The sequence below is a fragment of the Plasmodium yoelii genome, assembly GCF_900002385.2.
Source record: "Plasmodium yoelii strain 17X genome assembly, chromosome: 12".
NCBI classification, from domain to species: domain Eukaryota; phylum Apicomplexa; class Aconoidasida; order Haemosporida; family Plasmodiidae; genus Plasmodium; species Plasmodium yoelii.
This window is the reverse complement of record NC_036184.2, coordinates 544,857-571,001: the sequence shown is the minus strand read 5'-3', so window position 1 is coordinate 571,001 and position 26,145 is coordinate 544,857. Positions and strand designations below refer to the sequence as shown.

The 26,145-nt window shown below is 21.0% G+C and overlaps 9 protein-coding genes across 9 annotated transcripts; 5 read left to right on the top strand and 4 right to left on the bottom strand.

Annotated features, from left to right (window-relative positions):
* Positions 1-240: 240 nt before the first annotated feature.
* On the bottom strand, positions 241-3,180 carry PY17X_1213400 (uncharacterized protein; the record flags this gene model as incomplete). The annotated part of the gene is made up of 1 exon (XM_718587.2): positions 241-3,180. One exon carries the CDS (start codon positions 3,178-3,180, stop codon positions 241-243), a length of 2,940 nt encoding a protein of 979 aa, XP_723680.1.
* Positions 3,181-7,032: 3,852 nt separating this feature from the next.
* On the bottom strand, positions 7,033-8,139 carry PY17X_1213300 (DNA repair protein RAD23, putative; the record flags this gene model as incomplete). Its single annotated transcript, XM_724196.1, has 1 exon — positions 7,033-8,139. The coding sequence occupies one exon, from the start codon at positions 8,137-8,139 to the stop codon at positions 7,033-7,035; it is 1,107 nt and encodes a 368-aa protein (XP_729289.1).
* A 1,745-nt stretch (positions 8,140-9,884) lies between these two features.
* Positions 9,885-11,525, top strand: PY17X_1213200 (heptatricopeptide repeat-containing protein, putative; the record flags this gene model as incomplete). Its single annotated transcript, XM_722391.2, has 1 exon — positions 9,885-11,525. The coding sequence occupies one exon, from the start codon at positions 9,885-9,887 to the stop codon at positions 11,523-11,525; it is 1,641 nt and encodes a 546-aa protein (XP_727484.2).
* Positions 11,526-11,952: 427 nt separating this feature from the next.
* On the top strand, positions 11,953-12,480 carry PY17X_1213100 (conserved protein, unknown function; the record flags this gene model as incomplete). The annotated part of the gene is made up of 1 exon (XM_722392.1): positions 11,953-12,480. One exon carries the CDS (start codon positions 11,953-11,955, stop codon positions 12,478-12,480), a length of 528 nt encoding a protein of 175 aa, XP_727485.1.
* A 1,905-nt stretch (positions 12,481-14,385) lies between these two features.
* On the top strand, positions 14,386-15,198 carry PY17X_1213000 (proteasome subunit beta type-5, putative; the record flags this gene model as incomplete). Its single annotated transcript, XM_722393.2, has 1 exon — positions 14,386-15,198. One exon carries the CDS (start codon positions 14,386-14,388, stop codon positions 15,196-15,198), a length of 813 nt encoding a protein of 270 aa, XP_727486.2.
* A 518-nt stretch (positions 15,199-15,716) lies between these two features.
* On the bottom strand, positions 15,717-17,507 carry PY17X_1212900 (protein ARV1, putative; the record flags this gene model as incomplete). The annotated part of the gene is made up of 1 exon (XM_022956740.1): positions 15,717-17,507. One exon carries the CDS (start codon positions 17,505-17,507, stop codon positions 15,717-15,719), a length of 1,791 nt encoding a protein of 596 aa, XP_022812597.1.
* An 856-nt stretch (positions 17,508-18,363) lies between these two features.
* On the bottom strand, positions 18,364-19,111 carry PY17X_1212800 (BET1-like protein, putative; the record flags this gene model as incomplete). The annotated part of the gene is made up of 4 exons (XM_022956738.1): positions 18,364-18,447; positions 18,577-18,651; positions 18,763-18,819; positions 18,980-19,111. 4 exons carry the CDS (start codon positions 19,109-19,111, stop codon positions 18,364-18,366), a joined length of 348 nt encoding a protein of 115 aa, XP_022812596.1.
* Positions 19,112-20,379: 1,268 nt separating this feature from the next.
* PY17X_1212700 (conserved Plasmodium protein, unknown function) lies at positions 20,380-22,847 on the top strand (the record flags this gene model as incomplete). Its single annotated transcript, XM_725539.1, has 2 exons — positions 20,380-22,454; positions 22,601-22,847. 2 exons carry the CDS (start codon positions 20,380-20,382, stop codon positions 22,845-22,847), a joined length of 2,322 nt encoding a protein of 773 aa, XP_730632.1.
* A 2,249-nt stretch (positions 22,848-25,096) lies between these two features.
* PY17X_1212600 (inner membrane complex sub-compartment protein 1) lies at positions 25,097-26,117 on the top strand (the record flags this gene model as incomplete). The annotated part of the gene is made up of 4 exons (XM_022956737.1): positions 25,097-25,169; positions 25,395-25,468; positions 25,662-25,736; positions 25,908-26,117. 4 exons carry the CDS (start codon positions 25,097-25,099, stop codon positions 26,115-26,117), a joined length of 432 nt encoding a protein of 143 aa, XP_022812595.1.
* Between the last annotated feature and the right edge of the window lie 28 nt (positions 26,118-26,145).

Here is a 26,145-nt window from a genome sequence, read left to right as displayed (position 1 = left end):
ATGATTCAAGTAAAACAGGCTCCATACACCTGTATAAATTGCACTGTACTCACATGCAACATTTTAAGCGTTTGAGGGTACACAGTAATGGAGATGCCGTACATATATATATATATATATATATGAGTTATTAGCATTTACTTTAGATGGAATTTCAAATCCTAGATGTTTTTTCTACCTAAAACCGTTACTGTTTTTTTTTTTAAGAATGTCTATATCACTCTCCCCTATGAATTATATTTAATTTGCAACGATTTCTTTTTGTACTGTGTCATGTTTTTTAGTATTAGCTAAAATGATTGCCTTTTTTGTTTTTCGGGATTGAATATTAGTTACATCGTGTAAACTGGGAAAGGCCTTTTCATCATTTGTGTTAATATAAACTTCATTTTTGGAGGAATCAGATCTATAATTAGATTTTCCAGATCTTGAACTTTTGTGTGATTTTCTTTGAGATGGGGAAAATGTGTTACTATTATAATTACTGTTTGATGGCATATGTCTACTATTACTGGTATTGTTATATCGATCATAGTATGAATTTTCTTCTTTAGTTCGACTTAATATTTTTTCTATTTCTTTTTGAGCAATTTCTACTGTTTTTGGAGTACCTTGAATAAAAACTTTTTTATTTTCTTTGTCTATATGTATTTTTTTAACATATGTATCTTCTTGTATTCTGTTAATAGTTCTTCCTTTTTTACCAATTATACTTCCTATATGTTCAGTATCTATATTTATTTCAACAGTTATATATGAATTATTAGATGAAGATTTTCCATCTGGTCCTTCTTTTGCATCTTTTTCATCTTTACCTTCAGTTTGTACTAGATTTTCTAAAACATCTTTAGCTAAATATATATTATCTTCATGTCCATATATTTGAGCAATATAATTAGTTTTATTAATTTGAATACTAGTATATGTATCTTTTTCGATTTCTTTAATTTTTTGAGCCTTTGCTGATAATAATAATGCAATAACTCGTTCATTAATAGCTACTTCAACAGATTTTCTTTTTTTTAATAAATCATCAATCATTTGAATAGCATCATCAATATTACTTTTATTTCCACTTATATTTAATTCTTTATAATTTGTTTTATTAAATATTTTAACTTCAGCTCCAGTTTGTGCTTTAATTTGATTTCTGTAATTTGCATTAAAAAGAAATGCTTCTTCTTCGGTTAGTTTTTTTTTAACAGATTTGCTAGATATTATATTTTTAGCATGATCTAAAATTTCAAGAGCTTTTTTAATATTTTCTTGTTTTCCTACTAAACTAATACCATTATCATGTCGTATAACAAATAAATTTAAATTTTTTCTGATATCATTTAATTCATATGCACATTTTTTATATAATGCAAAAAGTTCTCTTTCTTCAAATTTTATAAATTCAGATTCTAAACTGTTAAGAATTTCATTTAATTTTTTTTCTGCTTCTTGTATATCTGCATCTTTACTTCCTTTTATAGTAGCTGAAGCATCAAAAGTTTTTGCATCATAATTCATTCTTATTAATGTATTAGTTTTTGTTTCGATTTCTTTTAAAAGACCTTTATTAAAACCACGTCCTAATACTGAATCTAATTTAATTGTTTTTGAGACATTTTTAGCACTTGAATTTTTTTCATTATTAGCTTTTTCAATTAATTCTTTTAAATTTGTGATATCATTTTTCATACCACAGTAATATAATGTTTCATTATCTACATGTACAAATACGTTTGTATCTTCTTCCATTTTTTTAAAACTTCCATCACACATATTAAGCATAATTTTAAATACTTTATTACTCAAATGTACATAATTTTTTTCAGTAAAATCTATATTTTTTATATAAGAAATAAAATTTTCTATATCTTCATTACATCCAGATATATTCAAAGTTGTTTTGTTTTCAAAATTATTATTATTTATTTTATCTACATATACAAAGTATTTTGTTTGTATTCTATTAAGGAAATTGTATGGTTTAATTAATGTATTATATTTATCATTAGGTAATGAAAATTCTTTGTTTATTATATCATTTTCTTTTATTTGAATATTTTGTTTTTCTTTTTTCATTTTAATTATTTTTTCTACAGATTTTAATTTTTTTTCGTGTACTTTTATTTCATTTAAGCTTTTTTGATTTTCCTTTAATTTTTCTTCGCATGTTTTTTTTAAAGTAAATAAACGATTTTGGAAATTTTTAAAGCTTTCATAATTTTTTGTAATAATTAATTGATCTTCTAAATAATTTATATAAGTATTAACTTCTTCCATTTCTTCTTCACTCTTTGGATTTAATTTCTTTTTCTTTAATTTTGCTTCTTTACATTTATTTTCGATATCTGCAGATGTTAATTTCATATTAACTGGTCTGGGGGTTTGTGCATTGATTTTAGATATTGATGAATTTATGGTACCTATAAATGCTTCAAATTCTGCTTTTCTTTTAACTTCTGCTTCTATTTTATCACTAATATTTTTATAATTATCTTGTTTGGACAATTTTAAAAACTTTTTATTTAGATCATTTTCAATTTTTTTTCTTTCATCTTCCTTTAATTTTAAATCTTTTTTCGCATCCTTTTTAGCTTCTTCTTTCTTTATTTCATCTACATTTTTTTCTTTGTCATTGTTTTTATTATTAGCATTTTGTGGAGATGCAGGACTTTCAGTTTTTCCTTTTTTTTTATTATCTTGATTCTTATTAGCATTTTTTCCATTGCCTTCAACTTTTTTGTTATTGTTTTTATCTTCTACATCAGTTCCTTTTGGCTTATTATTTTCATTACTTTCATTCTTTGCATTTTTGTTCTTTTGGGTTTTTTTTTGATCTTCATTGTTTTTCTGACCCTTATTAGTATTGGCATTGTTGTCTTTTTCCTTAATAGCACCTTCTTTTTCAGCATCGGTATTTCCTTTTTTTGAATCAGGAGTGTTATTTTTTTTTTTTTGCAAATTTCCATTAAGTTGTCCATTTAATGTTGTTTCTGCTGGTTTTACATTCTCCTTTTTATTTTTTTGCTCATTTTTTTCATTGGGTTTGGATCCTACTTGTTTTTTGTCATTTGCTGTGGTTTCCTTTTCATTGTTTACTGGAGCTACTTTTTCAGCTTCCTCTTTTTTATTTCCTCCTGAAGCCACGGATTTGGCTTTTCTTCCCATTTTAGTTATGAAATGCATTCTGTGAAAAGAAAAAATAGTAAAAATAGGTAAGCAATTAAATAAATAGTAAGAAGCAAATAAATAGTAAGAAGCAAATAAATAGTAAGAAGCAAATAAATAGTAAGAAGTAAATAAATAAGTAGATAAACAAATGTAATCACTTAAGGCCAAATAAAACAAGTATACGAAATAAGTACACGAAACAAGCACGTATATGTATGTATATATGTATATGCATGTATATGTATGTATATGTATGTATAAACTATTTTGAGGGGCCTTACTTCGATATGTTTTTTCTTGATAATTAAAGAATTATAGTTTTTTGGCAGATCTATATCTGTATTTATACTAATTAAAAGTATTTTCCGGTAGTGTTCTTCTTTATTGATTTTATTATGCGTTGCTATAGTCTCAAAAGTAAATGCAATATGCTTATTAGCAATATGTATGTATATATAACTTTTTTATTTATAAATATTATGCCCAATTGTCGAATGTCCTTCTTTTCACAAGAAGCATTATAATTTACATACAAAGAATTTATTCTCTATATATTTATATATATTTCCAACTTTTTTTTTTTTTTTTTTTTTTTTCAAAAAACTTAATTTATTAGCAAGTTTTTAAAAAAGCTTATCATTAAAATTATTTTTTTTGAATACTTTTATAAAAAGAGACAATTACTTTTTCTAATTTAAATAAAAGCGCAACTGAACATAAAATTACTTTATCAACAAATGTAGGTGGATAAGGGTTTTTCAGTAATTTATACTCATTTTTTTCTTATTTATCAATTTACTTTTTTTTTTCTATAAAATGCTTATCAACAATAATATAATTTATATATTAAAAATTATTATATTTTAATTTTTAATTCAATGATTTAACATTTTTTTTTTTTATTTTATAAAAATGTATAAATATTCAAAAGGGAAAAAATTATATAAGGATAATTTATTGTAATAGGGGGATTAATTTTTATATAACAATTGCTATATTATAATTATTTTATAGATATTGTGTATATTTTATATATACATGTATAATGTAATATTTTTTTAAAAATACTATTATAAGTATATTGAACAAAGGGATATAACAAAAATATGTATTTAATATTATATATTTTTTTTAACAAATATAATATATTTCACACTGTTATTTATTTTTAATGGGTATTATTTTTTGAGGATATATCATTTAAATATATTTTGGGGAATTTGTTTTTTTATTTATTCTCTATATTTTGTTAGCACTTGCATTTATTTATTTTTTTAGCACTATGCATATATAAGCCAAAAATTGTCATAAATATATTCTTTAAAAAATAGTGTATCCTTTATACACGCAAAAAAAAAAAAAAATGTCATAGATATTATTCGCATAATATATATATATATATAATATATAAATTAAGTGTATTTAATTATCATTTGTAAATTTGTTTATTTTTATAGGTACATAAAATACGTTAATTTTTTTTTTGAATAACGTTACATATATATATTTACTTTATATTCACATTTGGTACTTATTCTATTTGTATAAATAAACTATAAAAATAAAAAAAATATATAAGGGAGAATACAATATTTTATAACGCACAATTACAAATATGTATAAATAGTATATCGCTCCGCCCCTTACGCTATTTATTATGTACTTTTTTTTGAGCATAAAAACAGTTACAAAAAATTGTTATAAATAAAGGGAATTGGAGATGCATTGTAATAGTATATTTATAATATGCGAATAGTTTAGCGGTGTATTAATAATTATTATTATTTTTTGTAATCATTTATAATATTACGTTGGAAACAAAAATATATACATTATAGATATATATATATATATATAATACATAGTGCTAAATGTTTAAAATGCTGTATATATTATTATGTACCGATATTTTTGTAAAATTTATATAAAACATATTATTATGGATTTATTTTTTCCCTTATATATAAAAAATTACGCTTTAAACGTATCCAGTATTTAAATACGACATAAATTGTATATAAGGCTCATATTATATATATAGCATACGAGTATTTTTGTTTTTATTTTGTTGTTATTTTTGTTATTTTGTTTTTATTTTGTTTTTATTTTGTTTTTATTTTGTTTTTATTTTGTTTTTATTTTGTTTTTATTTTGTTTTTATTTTGTTTTTATTTTTGTTATTTTGTTTTTATTTTGTTGTTATTTTGTTGTTATTTTTGTTTTTATTTTTATTCGTTTACTTTTCCATAAATGCGTGCATAAAAACGCTGTTGTGCCTTTAAGAGGGAACAGATAATATACATAAGTATATTACTGGCATAATGCATAATATATATAAAGGGCGTGTTGTTGCTAATATCTTATTATTTTTTTAATATCTAGAAAATCGTTTTATGAGGAAAAATTTTAACACATTAAGAAATGTATATAAAAACCTGGGGTATTTTATAATTGCTCAATATTATTCATATAATACACCATAAACTTGTTCACAAATAATAAAAAATAAAACTTGAAAACATAAAATATATTTTCTATGAAAAAACGTTTCAAATGTGATAATTATATATGTAAGCGTAAATTTGTTATGATATAATTAATAATACTTTTTATTTTCTACATTATATAAAATTGGATGATAATAAATAAATGTTATTTTCCAAAAGGAGAGAAAAACATACCTTAAGATACCATAAATTTTAAAGCTTTTCAGCTTTATTAAAACTTATATATTTTAACAATTGTAGAAAACGCTAATTTACTGCAAAGAAAGACAAAATAAAAACATTTATATTTATTTTATGTAATATTAAAATAATGTTTATATTCTTAATTTAGTTAAATGTAAAATATAATAAGTACATATTTGTGTGTCCATTTAGTTGTATACTCCAATTTGAACGAAAATAAATAGTATTTTTTTTTTTTTTAAATAATATCGACATTACTCAAGTATATTATACAAATACAATAATATACATTGTTTTATTAACTTGAATTTTTGTATAGACTAAATTGTAAAAACCTATGAACATTTTTAAAGTGGTATCATATCAATATAATATAAACATATGTAATATAAACATATATAATATAAACGTATATATATAAACATATATAATGTCTATATTTATTAGTTTAAAAATTGAGAATATTGGCTATTTAAATAGGCATAACACAATGGGTATGTGTGCGTGTCCAAATATGCATATATAATTAAATAATTTGAGAAATAATAAAATGTTTTGAAATTCAAAATTGTACGCTAATATGGAAAAATACGTTTTTCTCATAGCTATGAGTATCGAAAAAATAAAAAAAAAAATTAAAAAAACTTAAATAAAATATATGCAATATAAATTTATTTACATATGTTTAAATATAATTATTGGGCAAGCAATACGCATTTCTGCAAAAAAAATTAATTTTAAAATAAAAACTTTAAAAAAATAAAAAAAAATGTGTCCCATCAATAAAAAATATTTCTATAAAATGTGTAGAAAAACAAAATAGCAAAAAAAGGGAACAGTACGAACTAAAATAGTAAATAAAAAGAATAAATATTTTTTGGCCATATTTAGCAAGGGTTTAATTATATTCAAATTTATTGTATACATACACAGATATTATGCATATACTATAGTTCTTCCAATTTTGAGACAGAATATGTGTAAGCTGTAATAATGATCTGACAAAATAAATATAACTAATGTAATAGTATTATTTAATTAGTTAATCTAAAAAAAAAAAATTCCATATAATATTAATCTTCCTCAAATATATATATGGGCATATAAAAGCTAAATCATCATATAATATATAAATATTTTCAGTCAATACTGTTTCCAACGTTATTTTTTTTCATTATTACTCTGATGTATAATCGTTCATATTTTCAAACAAATAATTTGCAGCCATTTCTTCATTTTTATCACAAGCAATAAAAGCCTCTAAAGCTACATGCTTGGGAAAACCGAGTGACTCTAATTTTCGAACACTTTCCATTTCACTTTCATTTAATGATGTAATAGGAATATTAAAATTATCATTGTTTTGATTTGTTTCATCAGCATATTCATAATTTGGTATAAGATCATTTTCTGCATTATTATTATCACCATCATAATTTTGAAGAGCATTTAAAAATTCATTTTGATTTTCTCTAATATACTCTAAAAGAGATGGGTCTGATCTTCCAATCATTTCTAGAATTTCAGGAATTCTTTGAGGATTTGATAATGCAGCATCTCTAATAATATTAAAAAAAGGAGAATTTCTAAGTGATTCAGAATTTACTGACATTTCTTGTCTTTCATTTTCATCTAGTAAATTATAATTCATTAAAAGGTTTGATAAATTTGAATAATTTTCATCACGGTCATTTGGATTTTCAGATGAATCTTTCATTTCAGATATATCATGACCATCATCAATAATATCTTGAAAACCATTAGTTAAATAATCAATAGCTACATTAGGATTATTATATGCTAATGTCATTGCCTTTTGTACTAATTCTCTTTCAAACCCCATAGCACATATATTGTCTATAGTTTCTTTTAATTTATCACCAGTTAATAATATAGATTCTGGATTGCTAATATTTTCATTTCCTTTATTTTCTGTATCTGTATTTTTTGTTTTATCATTATTTTTATCATCGCTATTTTTTTCATCCTTATTTTTTAAAGAATCTGATGAAGCTAATTCATTTGCATTTTTTGTTGAATTATTTTTTTTATTTGTAATTATTTTTCTAGTTACCATAACTATAACTATATCATTTTCTTTTAATATATCAACGGCTTTATCTTCATCTATTAATATATTTCCACTGAATATTAATTTTTGTTTATCACAAGCCATTTCAGGAAAAACATTTTCGATTTTTTTCTTTAAGTCCAAAATAGTATCATTATTATCTACATTTATTTCTTCTTCGGTATTTTGCAGTGTCCTTACTTTTATTTTCATTTTACCTACTTTTTTTTTATATACTATTTTATTTTATCAAAAATGAGTAAATTATCAAATTACTCAATATTTGGTTCAGAGACCATATACATAAGTTAGCAAGTAAACATATAAAAGGTTTATATTTATCGTTACTTATATAAAGTTTTATTATTTGCCACAATAAATATATTTATTTGTCTGGGTCTTTCTCTATAACTATATATATATATTTGCATGTGACACTTATATTCGTGATATGTAATATATGGGAAACAAATAAATCATTTAATATCAAAGTGTTAAAACTATATTACCTTTGAGCGATGAAATGGAAGAATATTCGATCACGTAAGGTATATAAATATGTATATATATGCAATACATATAATATATGTATATCAAGCAAAATATAAAAAGCTAATAATAAGGAATATGATGTATGTAATTTTATAAAAATCCAAACATGAAATAAAATACATAAATTGTTTATATTTATATATAATGAAAACCATAAAGATGCAAATAATGATAAAATTTGAATAATATGAAATCCGATACGATCAAATGAAAACAATATATTGATAATTTTGATTGGTTATGTTTAATTTTTTTATTTTTTATTCATAAAAAAAATTAATGATAAAAGATACAATTAATTTGAAATATTTATATGATTGTTTTAATTTTTTTTATTGTTATATGATGTGTTTATTACTATCTTCATTTATCTTTATTATTATATCTTTTTTTTTTTTTTTTTTTACTTTTGTATTTATTTTCCTAAATAATATATAATTATTTTTTATAAGCTATAGCACAAGAGCCCTTAAAAAAAATGGAGATTATTATATAATGCATACAGTTTTATATACGTGTTAATTTATGTTATATCCAAAATTCGATAATGTGAATTAACAATAGTCTATTGTATATTTTTGAATATATAAAATAAAAAAAATTTAAATTGAAATGTTTTTTTAATAAAAAGAAGAAAACTATATATATTTCCATAGAATGCATAATATATGGATTTATAAATTAAAATTTGTTATTTTTTCGTATGCTTTGTTTGATCGTTTTTTTTGGTAATATATACATACACATATATGTATATTCTTCGATGAACATATTAAATATTTAATAAGAAAAAATACGTCGATAACACAACAAAAAAAAACGTTTGTTTTACATTTTTGTTATTTGTTTAAGCTAAGAGAGATATATTTTGTTAAGAACATTTCATAATGCATATGCCATTTATTAAGTCCTTTTGGATTGTTACTCTATAATTGGAACTTCATTATAAAATCTATGTATATCCCTTTTATATTTATGGTATATGCCTATAATATTAGAAATATTTATAAGCATTTTATACATGTAATAGTTATATGGTTGTGGAATATTTGCTTCTTTTTCATTTTTTTGTTGTATTGCCTTTTTAATCAAAAATTAGAATTAAAAATATAGAAAAATGTGTTTTTATAATAAGAATTGCGTTTTCATTGATAATTTTATGCAAAGTTAAAATAATTAAGCACTGCAATATGTTTTCATTAAAAAATAGTATTAAAAATATGTGCAATATATATTATTAAAATTATTTAAAATATAATTTCCTACTATAATATAGCATAATATGTATAGACCTACTTGCATATTAGCAAATAATACAAGCAATACATATGTGGGGACATACATAATTTCCCATGTTTGTTTATAATAACAAATTCAGTTTTGGTTGAATAAAATAGTTTACGTCAATGTTCAAGCTTAAGAATATTTTAAAGGAAAGTAAAGAAGTAAATAAAGTTAATAATTACATATTTAAAAGATATTTAACAAAAATAAGCCCCTACTTTGTATACAGGAATAATACAAATGAATTTAATACAACTATTCAAAATGAGATTAAGATTAAGCATATGAATTCCTCTGTTTTATGCATTTTTTCTAATATGCTATTAAAAGAAAATATAAAAAATGATTTTATTTGGAAACAAGTTGAAAGGCGATCTTATGAAATAATAGACAGATTTGAAGTTGGAGAAATCGCTTCATTTTTATTTTGTTTAAGTAAAGCTCGATATGAAACTAATTTATATGATAGTTTCATTCCCATAATAAAAAGAAAATGCGAATATCTCAATACATCAAATCTAGCTATGTTAATATCTAGCTATTCAAAAAGGAAAAAAGAAGATTTAATAATTTTGTTAAAAGATGAACTAAAAAAAAAAGTGCACACACTTTATAATATAGTTGAAATATCTATGATTTTAAATGCCTTAGTTAAATGTAAAATACAGGATGACGAATTATTTATTAAATTGGATAATATAATTGTTGACAATGTATTTCATAAGCATGTGCATATTAGAGATATATGTGTAATCTCTTATTGCTATGCAAGTATATTATATAAAAATATGAATATTTTTAAAATATTATCTCAAAAAATTATTACTCTTTTTGATGACGCGAATTTAGTAGACATATGCAGAATATTGTATACATATATAAAGATCAACCAAAATTATAATCATATATTAAAATTATCAACTCTTAAATTAAATGTTTGTATGCATAAAAGTAGTATTAACGAAGTTATTAATTGTATACATTTTTTACCTTTATTAAAAGATGTTGTAGAAAACTATGAATGTAATAATATCAAAAAAAGAAAAGACATCGAAATGTATAAAGATAAAAGTATGAATTATTATATTGAATACGCAAATTTATTTAACTATATTTTAAATGTATTTAATGATAAACTGACAAGCTATGTAAATTTATTAAATGCAAGCCAAATTAGTAACATATTTTATATATATTCAAGATATAATATACTTATACCATTGCAAAAATTAGAAATATTTATATCACAAATTCGAAATATAGAGTTGTCAGATGAATTAAAAATTTATATTCTATATTCATTGTCCATTCTTTTAAAAAATTATGAAAACACCACGATTTTTAATTTTGATATTTTTGACGTAAATAAAATTTTTATTAAAGGAAATCCGGAGAATTATAGCTATGAAAATAAAAATTACAAAAAGGACATTAATAAAATAAAATGTGTCAACAAGCCAAATTCTGAAGGATTAAAAAAAAAAATAATTAGCTGTTTAAAGCTATGGGAAAATGGAATAAATTTATTCATAAATAATTATGATGTTTGTTTAATTCAGGACGTTATAAAAGTTTTAAATATATTTTTAATATTAAACCACATAAATAATTTTATTATATATAGTATAAAAAATTACATTATAATTAATTATAAAAAGATAAACGAACATAATTCATATTCCTTAATGTTTTATTTCCAAAAATTAAATGTGTTAAATAATGATGAAGATCTGATAGAAATCCTTAAACATAAAATCAGATAGCTTAAATTAAATATTTATAACAGCCAAAAAAAATTTTTTTTTTATGATTTGCATATTTTCATCCGTTGTGCATGTTTATATATACTTTTTTTTTTTTTTTTTGAAATAATTTTATAATTTCAACGATTTTTGGCTATTTATCAAAAAATATATTTTGGTATTTTAATTTACGCTTTTATTTTTTTATGTATTTTTATTCATCTTTATATTTTTCATATTTTATATGTGTGACTTATTAATTTTTATTAAATTGTAATTTAAAACACGAAAACCATTTTGTATGAATGTATATGTATATATATTAAGACTTATTTTAATACAAGGGAATATCCATATATTTTTATGTAATATTCATTTTTCATAAAATCAGAAATAAAAAAATCACATTTACAAAAAAAAAATTATATTTAAATCGTAAATATTTAAGATGGGCCGTTTAGGAAAAATGTCCAATTGTTGCTGTTTACCGTTAGGAGGAGGATGTATATTATCAACAGTGATTATTTTCGTCCGTTTTCTTGGATTATTCGCGGAGAAGAATACGACAGCTAGGACAATTAATCTCGTATTATATGCTGTATTATGTTGTTTTGCTATCCTTGGAATATTATTTAAGAATTTTATTATATTTTACATTGTTACTGGACTTATAATTATACATATAGTTGATATTATTATATCATTTATTCTTATTTTGGTGGCTTATATATCACTTAGTAATAATTATAATCTTACATCTATAGTAATTCTGTTAGTTACGTTGAGTACAAGTATGGTTATTATGTTTATGCTTTTGAACGTATTTTTATCAACGGCTAATGTTTTGAAAGAAGGAGGTACAGGATGGGAAAACAAAAACTATAAGCAAATACGTGCGGAGAAAAATGCAATTATTAGTAAGGAAGAAAAGAAGATAGTTGATAATCAGACAGAACAAAATGACTACAAGGCATAAATTTCTTATAGACAAAATATTTTGAAAAAATGCTGTAGTTAAATATATATTTAAGTGATTCGTTATATATTTTTTTCTTATTATTCATATAAAGAGTGTATACATATTCACCTATATTTTTTCGATTTTTTTATATATGCCTATGAGCGTAATATTTCTCATATTTCTTTTTGTTTGGTATTCATATAAAATTGTTTGTAAACCATTCACTTTTGTTTGCATTTATAATTAGTTTATAAAAGAAAATGATACATTTATTATATTGCGAAAAAACATGAAGATGAATATAATATAATAGTAAATGTCTACTATAAAATTATACACATAACTTGAAATATAACAAAATAAATAAAACAATAGCGTATCCATTATTATATGATATCATATTATGTGATATCATATATTTGGGGGGTTAAGTATCCGAAAAAATAAAATGCATCTTTAAAAACGTTGCATAGGCATTTGTTGTCGATTAGAAAACAGTTGTCTTAGTGAAATCGTTATTTCATGTGTTTATTATACTAGTGTAGCTTTTATATTTTATATTTTATATTTTAAATGATATACACTTATGCGAAATTCGGATTAAAGAAAGGATAATATTTCTTTACAATAATAAGACCAAAACAATTGGAACATATGTGTGTAACTCGATGGAATAACTAAGTTTGTTATTATACGAGTATTTATTTGTATTGGATCCATAATAAGAATAATTACTATTGGAGTTGCGTTGGTTTTATATATAGTGTAAATTTCATAGTACGAAGAATAAGTATTTAAAAGAAACAAAAAACGCAATACTTTACCTATTAGCATATATAAACAAATTTATAAATCCAACGGTGTGATGAAAATGTTAATTTTTATATTATATGTATTTAAATGTGAAAGGGGAAAATCCCATTACGGTAAATTACACATACCTATAATCTTATTATCATTATTTCCTATTTAAAAGATGACAAAAAAATATTTTTAAATGATATAAACTTTATAAGCTTAAATAATAAAAAGCTACATTATGTTTTAATATGAACATTTTAAATATAATTAAAATATGTAATTTTTTTCAGATTAATTGATATCCATATTTATATGCTTTTACAAAAATTTGAAGAAAATAAATTATATGTAGGTCCCTACCCAAAGTGTAATTAATGTAATAAGCATTATTATTAAAATAAAAACACAAATATATACCATTGAATTAGTATTATCTTTTTAATTTGCTTTCGATGTTAATAGTTTATAAAACACTCCATCAGTTAGTGTCAATTATTCGTAACCACAACGTAAAATATTTCTTACATAAAATATTTCTTACATAAAATATTTCTTACACAAAATAAATAAACAAACAAACATGATAAAAATTGTGGATGAGTAAATAAATTAAGTAAAAATAATTTGTACAAAGCGATACCCGCAGTAATGTATATAATATATATAGTGTAAAAAAGTATATGTATATATATTTTTTTTTTTATATATATGCACGATATAGTTTTGACATTGTTAGTATATTAGCCTATTAACTTTCAATTACCAATTATAAACTCATATTATTTTATATTTTTTCAAACAAATTTTTAGTAGGATTAAAATGAACACCTAAGTTTATTTCATAGGTTTATAAATCAATCTATGGAAATATAAGAATTAAATTAATGCAAAAAGAAAAAAAAAGGTTAAGAACTATTAAAATAATAAAATATTTATAATTATGTATAATATATATATTTAATACGATATATATATATATAATAATTACAGTTTTTTGTTAAAGTAAAAAAAAAAAAAATCTTAACACTTTTTTAAAGTTCCTTTGTGAAAATTTTAGATTTATTATATTAAACATATACACATATTCCAATACATAATAATAATATAAGTGTAGCAAAAATGATGGAATACAGTACTGACTTTATGAACCAAATTGATAATTTGATAAACGATGAAGAAGAAAATGTCAACACTACTGATGAACTTGAATTTTGTGTAGCCCCAATAAGTGTTCCAAGAGATTTCATAAAATATGCAAAAACAGAAAATAAAAAATTGTTTGATTTTCATAAGGGTACTACAACATTAGCATTTAAATTTAAGGAAGGTATTATTGTTGCAGTGGATTCAAGAGCTTCTATGGGTTCTTTTATATCTTCTCAAAATGTAGAAAAAATTATTGAAATAAATAAATACATATTAGGAACAATGGCAGGTGGAGCAGCTGATTGTTTTTATTGGGAAAAATATTTAGGTCAAATAATTAAAATATATGAATTAAGAAATAATGAAAAAATATCAGTTAGAGCAGCTAGTACAATATTAAGTAATATTTTATATCAATACAAAGGATATGGTTTATGTTGTGGAATAATATTAAGTGGTTATGATCATACTGGTTTTAATATGTTTTATATTGATGATGAAGGTAAAAAGGTTGAAGGAAATTTATTTAGTTGTGGTAGTGGTAGTACATATGCTTATTCTATTTTAGATTCCGCTTATGATTATAATTTATCAGTTGAACAAGCAGTTGAACTTGGTAGAAATGCAATTTATCATGCTACATTTAGAGATGGAGGTTCAGGTGGAAAAGTAAGAGTTTTTTATATACATAAAAATGGATATAGCAAAATTATTGAAGGTGAAGATGTATATGACTTACATTATCACTATACAAATCCATCACAAAAGGATCAATATGTTATGTAATATATGTCTTGCCTTTGTAAATGTACACATATATATATATATACTTATATGTATTTCCTGGAATATTTTTTATTTCAAAAGCATGGGTATAATTCTGTTATAAATTACTTTTGTTTTTTTTCTATTTCAATACTTAAATGAAATAATTCTTATGAATTTTTTTTTTTTTTTTCAACAAAGGAATATACTGATTTCAATTATCATTTTTATGTACATAATATTTATATATTTTAATAATTTATAACTAAAAGATACGAAAAAAGCTTAAGTTTTTTATATAATTTTTTAAAGTAAAAAATAAAAAACAAAGTATATCATGTAATATGAAATAAACAAAATTGGTATCATCAAATAAGTAAGAATGGACATAATTTTTGTCAAAAAAAAATGTGTAGAAAAAATTAATATATATACATGTGTATAGGGAGGTAATTTAAAAAAAAAAAAAAATTATGAGTTTATTCGCCCTTGAAATAAAATTCATTGTACTATAATTTGAATACACATTGATATCTTTATTAAATATAAGGGATTATTTGAATCATAAATAAAGTTTTTAATAAGTAGCTAGCTAATACAGAAAATATAGAATAAAAAATGTAATTTCCATCATTTGATATAAATATATGATAAGCTATTATGTTACAAACAAGTGTGTAGATATTTAAATATATATTTATGTAATTATAATTAAATATCTTTAAAATAAAATATATAAATAATGGATAATTACTTAATATAAAAAGCATAAATAGATAATTATATTTAACCATAGTAATATTTATTTTATATTTTCTTTGTTGATATAATTTAAAAAAGTATGTAAATGCACATAAAAGTAAAAAATATATTAAATAATTAATTGTTACAAATTTTAATTTTTTTAATGAGAATGATGAATTACATATTTTTAAAATATATTTTTCGTTGTCTAAATTTGAGTATAAAATTTTGGAATACATACTAATTTGTTCAACACTAAAATTGTTTTGATCCATATTTTTTTTATCCTTTATATTTTTTTCCATCTTAGTTTTATCAAGAACTAAACTTATATTTTTTAAAAAATATGGGCAAATATGTTCTAAGCCATTTATATTATATTCACTATTTTCGTATTCATAACACATTGAACATTTTTTTTCAAAAACATTAAATTCATATTTTTGTTTTTTATCACAAATATCATTGCTACTATAATTTTGTATGTAGACATTTTCTTCATTTTTTAAATAATTATTTTTGAGAGTATAATTTGGTTCATAAAAAAATATATTACGTAAAAAGGATATTATATCATATGTTTTATTTTCAATATGCTCAAAAATTATTTTATATCCTTTATTATGATCATATATAAGCACATTTATTGTTTGGTTCAAGTTTGTGTATTCATCAAAATTTTTAAAGGTTATAAGATTATTTTTTAGCAATGTTTTCCTTTTTTTCACATAAAAAATTGATTCATATTTTATTCTATTTTTAATAAAATTTATACCTTTTTCGAGATAATCTGTTATTCCATATTGTCTTTTTGTATTCGGTATATTAATATCGCTAGTAATTTGTTTTGCATTTATAATATTATTAACGTTTTCTTGTTTTTTTATGATTATTTTTTTTTTTTTTTCATCTATCTTGCCATTCCCAATAACCTTGTATTTATGTCCATTATGAGTATTAAATTGTCTATTTTTATTATTATGTAATAATAAATTTATAATCCATTCATCATGATTAGAGTATTTATTATATTTATTTGGTATACATATATGTTTATTTTTAAATTTGTTGTTAAAAATACAAGTTAAAAGATTGTTTTTATATATATTAACTAAGTTTGATATATTTGAATTATGAAAAATATTATATAAACCATATAAATTATGTTTTTCATTATATTTATATGTAAATAATGTATAAGAAGAACAATTATAACTTGGTAATGTATTTTGAATAGATATATCTAAATCTGTATTCATTAAAAATATATTTGTAAATTTATTATTATTTTCATAATCATTTTCAAATTTAGGATGTAAATATACATTTATTATTAAAAATATTATTATTATTTTAAAAAAAAATACATGTATAAATTTATCACTATATTTTAATCTATTGAAAATAATATGTCTATATATTTCTGGTCTTAAAAATAATATATTCATAAATATTATAAAAGTATTTTTTTCTATATATTCATCACATATTTTATTACAGTTATGACATTCGTTCAGTTTTATGTTCCTTTTGTCAAAAATGGTGTAAATTTGGGAATTACACCAACCACATTTTATGCAAATCATTTATTCGTCGTTATGTGTGTGGAAATGAAAATTTAATACTGTAATGGCTAGCTTGTTTTTTGTATAATGGCTAACTTGTTTTTTGTATAATGGCTAGCTTATTTTTTGTATAATAGCTACCTAGTTGTTAACTTATATAGCTATTAATCAGTTTATAATATATACATTTTTTTTTAAATCATTTTGGGTTTAAAAAAAAGGGGAATGAGACCAATATATGGGCTATTTGTACTTATTAATTACACACTAACGATATGGCATTTTTATATTATATACACATATATATAATATGCGAATTTACTTTTTATAAAAACTGAAATTTGTATTTTCCAAAATTACAAATTTACTAGTTTTTTTTTCATTTTTTAATATTACATATATTAATATATATATATATATATAATATACACATAATGCGCGATATGCACGCATATCATTCTTAACACTCTTCGCTTATTGTTCATTCATTTATTAATTTATGTTTCTCTGGGTTATTTTTTTTGGCAGTATAAAATAATGTTTACAAAAAAATAAAAAATAATAATACACCTCAAAAAAGGAAAGATATAAAAAAAATATAAAACAAAAAAGAATAACAATGTAATGGTAATTAATAAAACAATTAACCATAAAAAATGAGTAACTAATAAAAGAGCACAACAAATAAATAATAATAATAAAATAAAATATATGCATATATACATATAATAACGGCGATGATGAAATTAAAATAAATTTATCAGCTTGGACATGTTTAAATTAAAGACTATTTAAAAAAATTAAATTTATATGATATACATATTTCTTTATGTGTAAAGCATAATTACACAAATATATACATATACATTACATAAGCTTATCTTCTTTTTCTGTATAAATAGTTCATTAAAAATAACAAAAATAGAAAAAATAATACAAGGTAAACCATATATTTATTCCCCTATAAAAAAAATTCCAAAAATTGTGAATGTAAGGACCCTCGGTTTGTTTAAATGTGGTTTATATGCATTTGTTCTTTAATATGGTTTTTTTTTTTTTTTTTTTTGTTATTTTTACATTATTCCCTTACCTTTCTTTTTATGATATTTTTAACATTTCTATAAACACCTGTCAACTTTCTATTGACATTATCCATTTGATCCGACTAAAATAAAATAGTCACAAAAAAAATGAGCAACTTATATGATCATATATAAATATAATAAAAAAAGACTAAATAAATATGTACTAAAATTTTAGTTGCATATCATTTTACCAAATTGTGTAAAAGCGAATTAGACGTTTTGACTTCATCTCTCATGTTTGATCCAATCTAAAAAAAAGGAAAAATTATTTTGAAAACATTAGTAACTATAAAATAGTGTTCTTGCAATTATGTAATTAAAACAGGTGTTAGTTTAAAATTTTAAGGTATATGCAATATGCATATATATGTAAAAATTGGTGATAAATATAAAAATAAGTTTATTTACCAATTTTAAGGTCTGAACTTTGCTTTCTAAATCTAGGATGTAATTATCATTTTCTTCTAAATAAATATTTATATTTTCATTATATAAATCATAGTTGTTTTTATTTTTCTTCTTTCTCGAGTTAAAATCCATATTAAATAAAAAAATTAAAAAAACATTCTACCTTCTATATTTTTGGTACACAAAATAAGCTAATTCTACTATTAAGCCAGTAAATATTTCTTTAATAAATAATTTGTTGTTATGATAATAAAACTATGCCTTTTTTTCACATCAATAATTACATTGGCCAAATATTATTATAAAATATTATTAAAATCAAACTTTATTTTTTTATTTTTTTTTTTATTCTTCCCCCTTTTACTAAAGTTGTGTTTAAATAATAAAAGTCATTGATTTTGACGAAATTTATTCATAAGCGTTTTAATAAAAAATAAATTTGCATAAAAAAAAAAAAAAAAAAAAAAAAACAATCTATTGAATTTAATATACACATAATATACATTTGGATATATTTAAGCGAATACGGAAAGAGAGCATTGAATCTTTATAAATATGTTATTAAATATATATCAACAAATTGTGAATAAATGGAAATGCATAAACTTCGTATAACAGTTAAGGGATATATATTATAGTTAAAATAAATAAATACTTTTATATTATATTTAAACAAATTTTAAAATACAGAATTTAATTTTTTATGTACAATTTTTTTAATATTATCAACAAGTATAACTTAGTCCCTATCCCCAAAATTTAACTATACTGTCGATTTAATATATATATTATAGCATATATTATAGCATATATTGTAGCATATATTATAGCATATATTGTAGCATATATTGTAGCACATATTGTAGCACATATTGTAGCATATATTTACGTGTGCTATCTAATTTTTTAAAATTATTTTTGTTTTTTATTATCATTTGTGTAACCAGTTTTATTTGTATTATAGACTCATGTTACAAAAAAAAATAAAATTACCTAAAAAAGCAAGCAAGGATATACAATATAGAATGAGCATAATTATGTATTATTGAATTCGTTTACGATTATTTTGTTTAATCTATTTTATACCTTTTTTTTTTTTATTCGAAGCCATTGTAAAAATATAAAAAATGCCTTGAAATTATTCAAAACAAATAATATATAAAAAATTTTATGAGTTAAAATGTATAATAAAATGCACACATATATACATGTGCATATTTTTTACATTTTGATTGGATCATAACCAAACAGTATTTAAAAGCGCAATTATCATTATTATTAATATGATAACAAAATAATGTTACATTAGATATAATATACACATTAATTATTAAGTGTGTAGACTTTGCGCTAAATTAAAATATAGACATTTTATTAATTTCGCCAACTTGTATGAAAAAATGCCGAGGGTAAAAAGAGAAAAATGTAGTAAAAAAAAAAATTTTATAGAAATATATATGGGCCCTAATGACGCAGGGGCAAAAAAAGTAGACTTTTCCTATTATGTAAATATAGAATCCACAATTTTAGAATTATTATTAGATAACAATTTAGAGTCTTATACAAATGCAGGTAAATTATTATTTATTGTTTTATCCGGATTATCTACAAAAGTTTTATATATTAAAAGAATCCTAAATTTAATACATTTATTTTTTTATAAAGGTGGACAAAAATTTTATCATAGCGATTTGCATTTAAGTGTTTTGCTATTTTTACAAAGCAATGTTAAAATGTATTATTCTAAATTCTCTCTATATATTTATAATTTATTATTGTCAAATAATGATTTAGATGGAATAGAAAACAATAAAAATATATTTGTACCAAAACATTGCATATGTACTTTATCTGATTATCTATATTTTCATATAAATGATTTTATGATCCTGGCTCGAAATATTATATATGATGAAGTGGATGGCAAAATTGAGATGAACAATAAAAATTATATGACAATGGATAACAAACGGAAAGGAGACAGAAGTTATAAAAAAAAATTAAAAAATGAAAAAAAAAAAAAAAAAATTGTTTTATATAATGAAAATGATGAAGAAATTATGCAGAATTTTTGGAAAATACTAAAATATACATTCCCTAAATCAACAGAAAAAAATTTTAAAGATTTAATATCTCAATGTTCTCAAATAAATTACCCACTACATAGTATATATTTAGATATATACGTTTTAATTAATATAAAAAATGTTATGAAGGTTGTAATATTAATAGATCAATTATTATCTTTAGATTTCCCATATTATTATTTTTATGAAATTAAATTGAAACTTCTTTTATTATATATCCATTCATATTACAAAAAGTATTTTTTTGATGATAACTCAATTCGTGTAGGAATAAAGGAAGATGGACAGGGGGGTAAGTTTATTATATCAAATAAATTGGGTAAAGCAAGTAACTTAAAATATGTAGATATTTCAAAAAATATTAATAATGAGAATGTTATGAAAAATGAAAATAAGATGGATATACTAAGTGAAAAAAAAGTGAAATATGGGACAGAAATAAATGAAAATAAGGAAAATATTGGTGAATTAAATGATATAAATCAATTTGATAATGATGATATATATTCATTATGTAGCAATAGTAACAAAGGTTCAGAAAAAGGTGATACTTACATAGATCCAGAACCAAATATCCTCGAGTTTTATAACAGTTCTTTGGATAATGATAAACATATTTATTTAGACAATTTCATGAAATTATATATAAATAATACAGAGAATGATATTTCAAGCCTTCCATCAATTAGTGATTTTCATGATAATAATATCCTTAATAAATTGAAAATAAAAAGTAAACAAATTAAAATGAATTATGATACTTCATCTTTATTGGAAAATGTGCCAAAAGAAGAAATCAAAAAATTAAATGAACAAGCACCAACAAATAATTGGGATATAAAAGATGGAATTGATTCTCATATCAATAATATCTGTGAAAAAAAAGATTATGATAATTCCTTTGGTAAAAAGGAAGAAAAAAATGATAAGTGTTTTAATAGTGAAGATGTACAAAATATTAACAAAAACACATATAATGATATAATATACAATATACATGTAATTGAAAATGTTGCAAAATCTTTACTTACAAAATCTTGTTATGACCCTATATATTTAAAACTTTTCTATTCTTATTTATTACCATTTATATCTTTTAATAAAAGAATTGAAATATTTTTAATATATTCTCATGCAAATTATAAGCTTATCAAGCCTTTGATATTTATAATTTTTTACAACAACTATGGGTCTGAGTTTATTCTTAACACTTTTAATATTATATTCAAAGATCAAGACCTTTTTCAAATGTACAAAAACACTTATTTTAATGAAATATCATTCAAAAATATATCTAAAACATATTTTATTTTTTTAATGCTTCTTTCTGTCTTTTTTTACAACAACCCAATGGAATCCATGCTCTACATCTTTAATCTCTTTTACAAGTAAGTTAAAAGAAAATACGAAGAAATTGATGCATTGAAATAATAAAGGTGTTTATGAATATAATAACCCATACAAAATATGTCTCAGTATATATACATGTTGTAATGTCTTGTTCCACATTTTTTACTTCCGTTTCTCATCGCAGGTATGATAAAGAAATAATCAATGATCAAGAAGGTGACATAGATTACAAAAAAATTTATGAGGATGTTATTTTAGAGAACGATGAAAAATATGTAGAAGAAAAAAAGTATATAAATATAATGATTATTAAATTTATTGAAATATACCAAGAAAAATTTAATATTTATCTGTGTAATTATTTCGACTTTTATAGAATTTATTTTATATTATTTGTTTCGTGCGTTGATATAAATAAAGATCCATCATAAAAACCCTCTTTAGTTTTTTATGCATACACATGTAAATCATATATATTTTTTTTACAAATTAGTGCTTAATTATGAAAAATATATAATATGTAATTTGAGTAAAAAAATAATGAACCATGTTGTATATGCATATATGTCTTATATTTGTTTTATTTTTCAATTTTGCTTTTAATTTTATATAATTCAGTGAATTTTCCATATTTTTAATCTTGTTTTATTTTTTAATAACTTTCTTAAATTTCATTTTCTTTTCACAACAAAAAATTGTTTGGTTATAAATATCCTTATATATGAACATTTCAAATTAAACAAACTCAATGAATAAATATTTAAAAAAATGTTTAGCTTCATTAAATCGATGAAGAAAATAAATTACGTTTATATGTTATCTATTATTCAATTGCCTTTCCAATACAGTTATGTTAAAATAGATATATCTACATCTTCATGTTCTAAGTTATATGCATAGATACTATACTTATTTATTTTTCGACTACATTACAATAATGTAATGCTTAAATCTAAGAATATAGTATTTTTTCAAAGTCGAAATATCGTGTTTATGATATTGTCTAAAGGAAGAGCTTGTTGAAATAATATATTTCCAAAAGGCGTATTTTAGCATATAAAATAAAATTTGGATTAAATGAAAGGTTAAACATAAAATTTTCGTTGTAATTATTATTGAATCTACATGAGTATATTCACACAAATATATGCATGTATTATATATAATAATTATGTAGTATTACCATTTTTGTGATAATATAAACAAAATTATATATATTCCCTCATAAAGAACAAGAAAAAAATAAAGTTATTTAAAAAAAATAATTATAGTCAATTTTGAACATGATTACTTAATTTTTTGTATCACATATATTTTTCAAGTATAATGAAAAATGAGGACAAAATAAAATAAGGTATATGTATATTTTTTTAATATAGAAAGTATGTAAGTGCATATACATGCTACATTTTCATTAAATAAGTTATTTTAGAAAGGAATAAATAAGTAAATATATTTATATGCATATATACCAAGCAAATTAATTAAATAAATATTAGTTATATATGTTAAAATAAAGCAATGTAAAAATAGTTGTATGCTCATATGATACTTATACTTTTATAGCATTTTTTCCCATGAATGAAATTTAAATTTTAATTCTGTCTTTTAAATAATAAAGATTATTCCTAGGGTATTTCGTGCTTTTTTCTTTTGCACAAAGGTGAATATATTTTACACACATTTTAAAAATGAAAAAAAAAGGAATTCTATTTTTATTTCTCTTCATTTATATATAATTCCCGTGTATTTAATAATATTATAGAGCAATTTAAAATAGAATTTTATCCCCAAATCGCCAATGTCATTTATACTAAAATGTAGTAACATCAAGCTTTTTTTACTTTAAAAAATTTTAAGAGTGTGTATATAATATATTAATAAATAAAAAAACAAATTAATAAATAGCCATTGAATGCTAAAAAATAGTTATATTTTTTTTTTTTTTTGAAATGATAAAAAAAATATGAACAGGGAATAAATTTCCTAATACATATAGTGGACAAATAAATAAAAATTTAATATGGCTTTTTTTTCCTGCTATTTTATTGCGTAAATAAGAAAGAAAAAATTATAAAAAAAAAAAAAAATAAGAAGAATAAGCTAAAAGCTATTTCATATTATATTGCGAAACATGCTTAAAATGAAATACCCAAAAAAAAATTTTTTCCATTCCATTAAATTATATATGGCGTATTTAAGAAATATATGATACATTAGCATAACATGATATATAAAGCTATTCATGTTTCTATTAAAATTTTTAATTTTATATAATATTGGATATATTTCTAATTTAAATATAAATGTTAAAAAACATATAATTATCATTTTGCATTATTATATATATACTACACACATTTTATTACACAAAAATATTTACAGAAAACAAAGCAGTGTGTATGTTTATATATATATGTATAAGTGTGTGTGTGTGTGTTTGTATAAATAATTAACATAAATTTAACAAGCAAATTAATGATTAATTTGTAAAGTAAATTAAAGATCAAATTAGAGAATAAATTAAGCAAATAAATGTATACATAGATATATAGACAGAATATATACTCTTAAGACATTATATATAGCAGCTTTTACTATATAAACAGTATAAATAAGCATATAATTATTTCTACATAAATTTTTATATAATAAAAAAAGATAATCAGATAACGACAAAATGGGGAATATTGTATCCTGTTGTTCAATAGATGAAACTAAAAAATACGTAAACGATGATGAAATATTAGAAAGTAATAATAAGAATACAATTTTTTTTTTATGTATAATAAACGTGTTCGTTCTGTATTCTAAAATAGCTGATTTTGCATATTTTGTGTTTTGAAATAGTTAAAATATGTATACTATGTACAACATATATCTATATGCATTGACCCATTGATTCATATATGTGTGCAAATATATATATATACGTGAGCATTCATAAAATATTTTCTATGTTTATTTTTTTTTATTAGCATTTTCAAATGCTGAGATAAACGAATTTAAAAACCGACTAAAAAATAACATCCAAATAGTTGTTCTGCTACAAGTAAATACATTATATTTATCATTAATGCATACGTTACAATTTTGAGTTTTTCTTAATATATATAGAATAAAAAATATCTATATTTTTGTCAAAATTTAAATATTTTTATACAACAGAATAATGATAACATATTGTGGGTTATGCATATTTATATACCTTTGTTATGATATTATTTTAATTTTTTTTTTTTTAGGATGGAACCAAATTACCTTGTAATTTACAAGCAAATTTCACTGAAAAAACTTTATGTATATCCTGCCACCAAAAGGTAGTATATTAGTAGATAATATGAGGATATTCATATTTTGTTACATTTTTATGTTTACAATTTTCTTTAAATTTTATGTTTATTACATATCATAAATTCGAGATTGAAATTTTACACACATATAGAGACACATATAAAACAACAATATTATTCATTCACTATAATTTACAGGTACGAATGATTAATTTCAGTGACATTCGATCATTATTGTATGGAGAAGAACAATTAAAAAGAGTAGAAACACAAGCAAATTTAATTAGTGGCAATTGTTGTTTGGCGTTACATTTAGATGATAGTGGTAATTGTATACCTATAAAATTTGAAGTGATGAAAGACAAAAATTTATTTATTTATATTATGAGAGATTATAAAAAAAATTAAAAAATTGATAAGTTAAAAGCTTTTAAAC